Below are 10,262 nucleotides of genomic sequence, written 5' to 3'. Positions count from 1 at the left end.
TTTATTAATTTTTTTACTTGATTTTTCTCTATTTTCCCCCTAATATCAAGCTTAGATTTGCTTTCTCGTAACAATTCACTTTTAACGTCTCCATATAATATGTTAAACGACGCATGGATAGTTTCATGGGTAAACTGCATATGTAGTCATCCAACTATTTTTGTGATTTTGTTTTGGTTACTCTTTTTTCTTAAATAATATTTATTATAAGTCGTCTGGAAAATACAAGTCTGGCAGTCGTTTGGATCACACAACGACTTCTAAAAGTTATTTAGAACACACAACGATTTCTAAAAGTTATTTGGAACACGATGATTTTTGAAAGTTGCCTAGATTTCACGAGTCTTCTTCATATTTGATACATACAAGATAATAGAGATGGTTGGCTAGTTTTTTGGGTAAACTATATATTTAGTCATCCAACTATTTGTGCAATTTTGTTTTGGTCACTCGTTTTATTTTAAAATATTATTAAAATTATGTTTTAGTTATATGTTGTTAGAAAAATTAACGGTGACGATGATGCGTTAACATAAGGCTACATCATTATTAAGAAAGAATAAATACAATCCGTACTTAATTCTCAGAGCTTAGCTTGAGGCTGAGGTGATCTATAGTCATTAGCAGCCGTCCACTGAGTAGCAACTGCAATCAAACGGCCATTGTTAGATTTGCTTCGAACCCCGACCACCATAGATGTCATCTTTCCTCTGTGTCCATTTACCTTTGCTTCTATCTCTACTTCTTCCTGCATCACAATAGTTAATTAATTCATTAAAACCAAAATTAATGTCTTAATAACGCTTGTTTTACGATAAACTGAGATTAGTCTTACTGGTCAAATGTAAGAAAGAAGCAAATGTAACCTGAATCTTTGCCGTAGAATGATATAGAATGTTGAAATTGACGGTGACTTTTAAATGGTGGCCGGTGGAGTATATGGCGGCGCCACCTACGTTGTCGATTATTGTAGCGATGGCTCCGACATGCCAATTCCCATTCATATCCTGCATAATAAACAAGTCTTTTTTTCCTTTACTTGGAAAAACATAAATTAAAATGGAAACTAAATGAGGCGAAATAAATCATCTCTGAATTTGAATTTTGAAATAGACAGAAGATGATTCGTTACGTATACGTAATTCAAAGTCGAAAAAAGAGAGAAGAGAGATTACGGAAGCGTGGGCGGGAACGATGAAGCTACAGCGTAAGAAGCCGGTCTGTGCTTCGATGACCTGAAGACCACGAAGGCTTCTAGCCTCGATCTCGTAACCGATTGCCCCATTCGTGACGTCATCGAGCCATTTTAGAGATGTCTGCAACTGCAAATGCGTCTGCGCAATGCTTCGATCTTCTTCTTCCATCAAGTTCTCGGCCATCGTCTTTCTCCACTAGCTCGCATATATATACACGACAGCTAACGCTTGAAATGCTGTTATTAAATTAGGGAAAGAATCGATGGGAGAAGCCGCCGATTTCGAAACAAAAACGTCGGCGGTGGACATGAGAAAAGTCATCTTATTACGCATCTATTTTGATTCTGTTGATTAGAAGCGTAGAAAAGGTCGCATGCCTTGTATGACTTTGTTTTCATTAAGATGCAATTCGAATCTGTTTTTTCCACTTTCAAAAACCAAAATTCTAAAATTCGGTTGATCAGAATCGATTAGTCCCATTTTGACTTTATGGAAGGCGATACTGGATATTATTTTTTTTCATTAATCTAGGATAAATATAAAATCGTATCTTTTTAAATATAACTCTCAACATTTAACGCTCGTTCTTCTGTAAGTACTAACTGTTTAACGGCTAAATTCACTAATCCATTAAATATGAATGATAAATAATTTAATTAACATTATTTAAATAATGACTTAATTAATAAATAAGTGATCGAATTAGAACTTCCAATGTAGTTATCTCTCTCTCTCTAAAAACATGGATGTTTTATTTACTATACAATGCTAATACACCATAAAATGAAATAATTATAGTATATTTGGTTAACTCAGTTTTAAAATTATTTCAAGTCCGATAATTGATCTGTAATTATTGTGTTCACAATAAAGATTGCTCACTTTTCATCAACCAACCGTCTCTTCAGCTCCTTCTTATTCACCTGGAAATTTAACAAAAGCATGTATATATATATAAACTCATTGCGATTCTTGCGAAGCACGTTAACCGGCACGCTTGAAACAATAGTCAAAGAAGAAACTCACCTTTCCCATCGCATTACGAGGAAGAGAATCCCACAACATTAATCGTGTTGGAAGCTGGAAAAGACACAATCGTGATTATTATTCTTTAGTTAATGCTCTCAGGCCATGGTTCACAAACTGCAATGAGCTCATCCAAAATATGAAGTGCATTGATTTGTCACGATAATCACCCATCGATCGATGAGAGGGAGAATGAGGTCAGCGATCGATCGACGACCGTACAATTGATTTTTAGTTCATATTAAGAAATAGAGAGAGGAAGCCTCTGGTGTGCTTGGCTTGCTGATGAAAGGTTCATTGGGAACACATTTAAGAGAAACTCTATCCTGCTAACTTCATAAAAACTTGGTTTGGTGGGAGATCACTTTAGCTTCCAGTTAACAATTTCAGCAGAAATCAAGATGGCACTGAATCGAGAGGTCCAGATTGCATGATTCGGCATTAGAAAACGAATTCGTTAAAGATAGAAATGCACTATTTAACCTTGTATGGAGCAAGTTTGTCTTTAGCCCAGTTGCAAAGATCTTCCAAACTGAAAGCAGAATTCAACTCATCTAGTTCCCTTTTTCGTTCCGACTCCAGCACCACTATTGCGGATACAGCTTCTCCATAATACTTGTCCAGTAAGAGAAACACACAGCATTCTGCTATATCAGGGTGATGCACAAAAAATAAATTTAGCCTGCTGATGATCGTTTAATCATTTACCCCTCTGTCAAGGGTGATCTTTTGTTTCGGTTTCCCTTGAAAGGAAATCAAAGAACAGATATTTAAAACAAAAAGAAAGGGGTTTCATGACTCGGAATAGGAATATAGAGAGGACGAGTTTACCTGTAAAAGCACCGATTCAATTTCCAAGGCAGACAATTTGTATCCTCCAACCTTCAATATGTCAGCACATAAAGGACATGATCTGAACATGAAACTTGAAGCTAAACTGCTGGAGTTCAACCAAACAGAGAAAGCAAACAAACATATTCCACATCCAACAGTAGGTAAGGCATAATGTATTGGCAGTAACAACCAGAAGGATCATGTGATGAGCAACATTGAGTGTTCTGAAAGTTCTTAAATGCATGTCATTATCACCGATTTTTTTATAAGAAAGAGAAATGACAAAGATTACAAAGAGAATGTCGGCATAATTTATCACAAACAAATAAACATCGAAAAATCAACAACACAAAACTAGACATCCTTACGTCCCAAAATGACATAGTATCCATCTTCATCCACTCTACAAGCTTCCCCAGTCTTGAAGAACCCATCTTCAGTAAACGATTCCTTGGTTACCTATTTTTAGGAAATTAACGAGTTCAGCGTTTACTGTCCTTGAATTTAATGAAAAATTTGCATGACACATCTAGGACTTCTCTAGCCCAAATTTTGAATACAGGTCTTAGTCCTTGACTAAGAGAAAACGAAGGGAGCACCATTTCCCTAAATTCAAGAACAGAAAAGAAGAAGCACCGAGAATTAAATTCCAGCAAAACTGGAAATCCTAAAAAAGACATTTCATATCGCGGGGTTGGGATCAAAGCAACAATGGAGTCTTTGAGTTTAATGTGACAGTCACCCTATGTCCAACATTGATATTATATCCGACATATTGTTGTAAACTATCATTAAAAGTTCAAGAAATATACTAAGTTCCAATTACTTGTGCGCATTAGTATGCCACAATGTCTAATTTTATTTCTCAATCATTTTCATTTTTTATGGGAACTTAACAGTAAGTACTACATTTGACGCTCAGCTTGCAAACTATTACCTCAAACGTTTGAGTCTATGCTTCAAGATTTGCGAGGAGAAAAATGAGCAAGGGTACAATTACATCAGTTTCATCAACAAATAAATGTGGACAAATGCATACGATGGTGGATATCGATATGGACACATGACGACCAACTTGGCTGAGACTATCAATTTTAAATGGGGGCGCCATTTACCAGTAACAACTTTGGTTAAAACAACTTGTTTTTGTTTGGGAGCGCTTTTTGCAAAGCTCGGGGACAAGCTCTAACTTGGATGCAAAACAGTCATACTTATCACCCAAGATTAATCGCAGATCTACAAAAAAATAATTGTTACATTAAATGGAATGTTTGTAACAAGCTTCTCTCGAACCCATAAATTGTTTTATGTCAGAAAAATGCCACGACCTTTTCAAGGGATTGAAGCTAACTCGTTAAGAGTTAATCTATAAGACAGATGATGTGACTATGTGTTTTTTCAAGCTCTGAAGTATCTATGCTCCCATGTCATAGCAGTTTGCTCTTATACCTGTCAAGAATATAACCGTTTTGTGGATCCCGTATAGCGATTTTTAGAAGTATTTAAGGTATATGAATTTGAGTTTTCCCATAGGTAATGAGAAAGACCAAGATGAGGTTTAAAATTGGCTTCCGATTATACCAAATATATCTGCATTAAGAGAGCAGGTCTTCTAAATCCTCTCGAATTTATTGTGATATGGATTTTCGAGAGACGTCCAAAGTAAACAAAATATGTGATTATTGTAGAAACCTACGCCTAATAAGAAAAACATATATATCTCTTTTATCATCACATAATCGTTGTTGTTTAGTAATTATAAAGTAAATCAAAGACTAGCAGAGAATGAAGTTCAGTAAAAGTAGGAAATGTAAAATTATATAATATCTATAAAAAGTATAAATTATTATTGACGGAGTTATAAAATTTATGTATAGTAATCATTAATCAAGAGTTTAAATTTTAAATAATGGATTTTATTTGTTTAATTATAATTTTCATAAGTAATAGAGATATATTAAAAATAAGAAAGAAATTTTTAAATAAAAAAAGTAATTGAAAATATTTGTAAACGATAGAATTTATTATTATTTTACAAATAAAAAATTATTATAAAATTTTAAAATTAATGTCGAATTGATCTGTAACACCAATTTAATTATGAAATTTAAGTCCGTAGAAATTCTCAATTTTGTTAGTTTATGTATTTTAGAAGGCAAAATTGATTAAATGTTTATTATAAGTTTGTATTTTTTGTTGTCAATTACAACATACTAAGACTACGTTTGAAAAGTTATCCAAGGACGAAATTTGAAAAATGGGGTCAAAGTTGAATTAAAAAAATCAAGAGTTTGAAATACAATTTTAACATCGTATTGATTTAGAATTAATTTTATAATTTTAGGAGTAAAATTATAAAATTATTATTTTTGAGAGAAAATTTATAAAACCCCAAAATTTTCCTATGAGACTCATATTTTCATACTCTCTTTTATTCATCACTGCCACATTTTTTCTTTGAAATCCAAATGGTGGAGACATTGAGGAGGAGAAAGATAATATATTTCGATTTCACATTGATAAAATGGTGAATATTACAAATCATACTCAGAAAAATTTCAAGTTTTTATTCAAATTTTATCGATTTTAAGAAAAACGAAAAAAGGAGAATATTGATTTTAAGTTATTTTAGAATATCAACCAGTTTAAGAATTAAATTAGATATTAATATTTTCTGTTCATAGATCACTTTATCAATTTAATGGGAGTCAATTATACAATGAAAATTGTGTTTATCAATAAATTTAGTGATCATAACATAACATTTAAAACATTAGTAACCAAAATAAAAGTGAAATGGAACTTTAGTGACTTTGAGTGTACTTTACCCTATGAGAAAAGAAAGTTTGGACCTCCATATTGTGGCCCCTTTTATCACCAAAAAAGGACCAACCAAGTAGTCTAAGTCCAATAAAATAATTCAAACCCAATTTAAACTAAACACATGTTTTAACTAATTCCCTTATATAAATTTGATTTTTTACGTAAAATTAATTTTTCATTAAATAAAAAAATAAAATTATTTTTTTAAATACTGGGTGAATATAATATAGTATTTGTTCAAAGATTCTCAACCATTTAATAATGAATTCCCATACTGTTGCATACGCTATACTTAAGTGTAAGACATCGACATATAACAATAATCTCTTAATTACTGAGATTGTTTAGTTTGTGTAATCATAATCTTTCTTTAAATATGTGCAATCTATCAAAAAGTTTAACAACTATTGATAGTCTTCCTCTTTCTGTTTAAAACTATGCAATATTTATGTAGGTATAGAAATTGAGAGAATTAATCTCACGAACAGTTCAGAATGTGTTGATAAATTATTGTAAAATGAAATTTAATTATACGGGATTGTCGACTTTATATTATCATGAAGTGAATCATGATGAATACAACATGAAACATAAAAGTATAGTAATGATAGATAAAATTATAGCATAAAAACATAAAAACATAAAAACAATTATATCGTAAAAATAGACAAAATCAACTACTTTAAAGATATGCAAAAAAATTAAAATGAAAAAGGCAATGATATAGGAGTGAGAGTTCGATCGAGTCGAGTCAAAAAATTTTGAGTTATTCAAGTTGATGATTCCTATTTTACAACTGGGACTTGATTTTGAAATTTTTTGAGTAAAGTTGAGTCTAAAAAATTAAAGTCAAGTCGATTTTTCGAGTTTATGTTCAAATTTAATTGTAAATATTTATAATATTATAATATTATTTTATTCAAATTTAAGTGACTTTCTATAACCATATATATAAGAAAAATATTTTTTTTTTCATATTTGATATACATATATCATATAAAGTCCAAGGACTTGACTTAAACTTGAAAATAAATCTACTAATTATTAAAAATTTGAAGTTATTCGAGTTGCATTTTACAATTCGATTTGAACTTGAAATTTTTTCACGTCGCGTCGAATTTATGAAATTACAACTCGAAATCAATTCAAATAAAAAAATTCAATTTTCGAGTCGAGTTTTGTTGACCTCTAATGATACTAAGCCGCGGCCTAAGAAAACTTTTTGACTTTATAATTTTTAAAATTTCAATTAGTGAAAAGATCATTTCAGAAATATTTAGTGTCTATTTTTGTATTTTACCCTATATATATTTTATATATGGTAGATTACGCATCTGGTCATGGTCTTCTAGATTGAAAACCGTAGTAAGAAAAGTCATCGGTCTTCGCTTCAACGATGGATTCCATTGCCAAACAAGTCTTGGTCTTTACCGATTACATATCCAAGAAATTAATGTTAAATTCGTTGACCACCCCCCTTCTCATCGTCAATTAGAAGAAGATAAAAAAATGCATCCGAAACTGAGAGAAACCTTGCAAGAAATCGAAGACGATGATATCCTGAAGCAACTCATCGGATGGTTTCAGGATCTCGTCGACGGAACCATCGGCCAAGAATTGGAAACCCGATCTCTCCAAGGACTGCGCATCACCCATGCTAGGAAAGGATATTTACGATCCGAGTTCGCCGTACCGAGCCTCGCCGCTGTAAAAACACAATCAGAATCCAACTACAAATGATTTTTCGTTGTCCCCCCCCCCCCAATTTTAATACACTGATTTCGTTTTTTTTAGGATGTTAATGGGAATTGGCATGGAGGAGCTATTGCGATCTTGATGGACGCCGTGGGAGCGGTTGCTGCGTATTCAGCTTTCCATCATGTCATCAAATCAGTTGATTTCAGCATTTCGCATTATTCGACGGCTAAGATTCAGGTCAGTCAATTCGGTCAGGGTAAACTACATCCATAGCCACTTATCTATGGATAGATTTTAAATTGATCATGTATCATTAAATTTTATTAATTAGACTAGTTAATTTTTTAAATGGTCTAATCAAATCACCTGTCAAAATATAGGGAAGTTGATGTGGGAGTTAAAATGTTAGTATAATGGTACTTTTGGTTCTTATTGTTCACACAGTGTGTAAATTCGATCCTAATTTTAATTTAATTCACAAATCAGATTATGTCACATGATATCATCTGATTAAAAGATTAAATTATTGGATTCAAATAAAATTATGACCAAATAGATAAAATATGTGAATAATTGTGACAAAAAAAATAAAATTATACCAATTTTTTAAAATTACCACGTCAACTTCTCTGTTAAATGTTAATGTCTTGATTGGTACAATATAAATATTCAACGGGTTTGATTGAAAAAACTAAAAGATCGATGGCCAATTTAAAAATCTATCAGTAATTGGTCTTGAGTGTGATTTCCCCATTGGGTTATATCGAGTATTGTTGTAGATTGGATGAACATGTGAGACATTGTGCAGGAAGAGGTGGTGGTGGAAGCGAAGGTTGTGGGAAATCACGACAAGCTTGTACAGGTGATGATGGAGGCTCGAATGAAAGCCAATAACGAGCTCATTGCTTCGGGCAAAATGTGGGCTGCTTTGAATAATTTCGCCATCACTACTACATCCAGCAAGCTTTGAGAATCTGGCCTTAATATTTACCATGTATGTCGATTTCACTTTCTTTACATCTACCATCACGAATAAGGTGTACTGATTGTTATAGTTTAAAACAATGAGAATAATGTATTTCCAGACTCAACCATTTCTTTGTTCTTTCCTTTATAATTAAGTTTGGGTCTCAAAATCCAACATGGAGAGTATTGAAACTTAACTTTAGTGGGCGCTTGATTCACGAAATATAAGATTATCTTTGAGAATAATATTATTGGAATGTTATCTTACTATGAGAATGTTGTATCACATTGTTTGGTTTGTTTAGCAGGAATGTAAAATTATAGTAGTTGGTTTGAGGAATATAAGATTACTTAACTGTCTATTTTATCAAATTATACTTGTGATATATGTTTTTTTTAAAAAGAAGTTAAATTTTAATATTAAATTATAAATATTTGAATGAAAATTCATAGAATTTTTTTTTTTGGTGAATAAAAGTAAAAACTTAACTAGAACTAAACTAACAAAATCACAATCTCATCATTGCTCCGTCTTCCTGGAGAATTGATAGAATAGCCTCTGGAGGCGTTTCGAATATTAGACCTGCAAATTCCTTCTTTTGTGCCATCGTTGCTAAGCTGTCAGCTATTTTGTTCGCATCCCTTCGGATATGCTTTATTTCTACCTTCCATTGTCTCTCCAGCAGCTCAAGTATGTGCATGATGATAGTAGGCGACGCTACCTTTGGCGAATTCCGGATTAATAATCTATAAGCATCAGCACTGTCTGTCTCTAGAATCGCCTGTCTTTTTCCCAGTCTCCATGCATGTAATAGCCCCTCAAATTCACCCCAAAGTTCTGCTTCAAGAACCGAACATATCCCCACTGCTTTTGCAAAGCCGATCAGCCAGTTTCCATTGCTATCTCGAATTGCTCTCCCACATGCTGCATAACCATCCTGAATGTCTCTTGACCCATCTACATTGGTCTTCACCCATGCAGACGGTGGAGGTATCCATTGGGGATCTCTTTATTCCTTCCAGTTTCCCGGTTGCTGAGTAGTATTGGCTGATTCCCTTGCTCTCGTATGCTTTCCTGATGTAATGTTCTACCTTGATCTAACACTGAAAATTGTCCTCGTTTTTCTGGGTCGAAAATGTGTATATTCCTGTGTTTCAAAGAGCCCATAATATGGAGCCAAACAAAAGGTCCCAGTCTTTCGCATCTATCGCAAAATGTTCTTGCTTTTCTAAGTTAAGTAAAATCAATTCCTTTGTGTTTATACTCAGGAATTTAGTAAGTTATGGTTTAATGCTCCTCCACCAAATTTCCAGGGCTGTTGGGCACATTCGTAGAACATGGTCGATTGTCTTTTCCGCCGCTCCACATATGTCGCAATTAGCCCGTGTACTCATATGTCGACGTACTCGCTCACTATTTGTGAGGACACTTTTGTTAGCAACAAGCCATTAGAAGATTTTTACTTGTTTTCCTCGATACTTGGCAATTGTTGTCCATGTTTTATATTCTGCACTTAAGGTATGGTCAGTGCGGACATCATATGCTGATCGAACCGTAAACAGTTGGTCTTCTTCTTTGCATAGTGCATTCATGGAAGAACTTAGTGTTTTTATCACCATTCATTACCCATTGCTGTCGTGATTTTTGCATCCATAAGCTTTCCTCTTGTGCCAAAACTTCATCAAGTTCCGTTTTAAGTTCTGCCTCCAATTGAACCA

The 10,262-nt window shown here is 33.2% G+C and overlaps 2 protein-coding genes and 1 long non-coding RNA gene across 3 annotated transcripts; 1 reads left to right on the top strand and 2 right to left on the bottom strand.

Moving 5' to 3' along the window:
* Nucleotides 1-527: 527 nt before the first annotated feature.
* Nucleotides 528-1,488, bottom strand: LOC120137726. Its single transcript, XM_039153418.1, has 3 exons — nt 1,176-1,488; nt 867-1,007; nt 528-748 (listed from the first exon to the last, which is right to left on the bottom strand). The coding sequence occupies exons 1-3, from the start codon at nt 1,377-1,379 to the stop codon at nt 584-586; spliced, it is 510 nt and encodes a 169-aa protein (XP_039009349.1). The 5' UTR covers nt 1,380-1,488; the 3' UTR covers nt 528-583.
* Nucleotides 1,489-2,043: 555 nt separating this feature from the next.
* Nucleotides 2,044-3,107, bottom strand: LOC120137729. Its single transcript, XR_005517450.1, has 3 exons — nt 2,706-3,107; nt 2,223-2,276; nt 2,044-2,119 (listed from the first exon to the last, which is right to left on the bottom strand). It is a non-coding gene; the product is annotated as an uncharacterized LOC120137729 (long non-coding RNA).
* Nucleotides 3,108-7,238: 4,131 nt separating this feature from the next.
* Nucleotides 7,239-8,617, top strand: LOC120137650. The gene is made up of 3 exons (XM_039153349.1): nt 7,239-7,586; nt 7,674-7,814; nt 8,386-8,617. Exons 1-3 carry the CDS (start codon nt 7,389-7,391, stop codon nt 8,545-8,547), a joined length of 501 nt encoding a protein of 166 aa, XP_039009280.1. The 5' UTR covers nt 7,239-7,388; the 3' UTR covers nt 8,548-8,617.
* Nucleotides 8,618-10,262: the final 1,645 nt, after the last annotated feature.

Source organism: Hibiscus syriacus, unplaced genomic scaffold, assembly GCF_006381635.1.
Source record: "Hibiscus syriacus cultivar Baekdansim isolate YM2019G1 unplaced genomic scaffold, ASM638163v2 tig00110676_pilon, whole genome shotgun sequence".
Classification (NCBI taxonomy): Eukaryota; Viridiplantae; Streptophyta; class Magnoliopsida; order Malvales; family Malvaceae; genus Hibiscus; species Hibiscus syriacus.
This window is presented reverse-complemented; position numbering and strand designations above follow the sequence as displayed.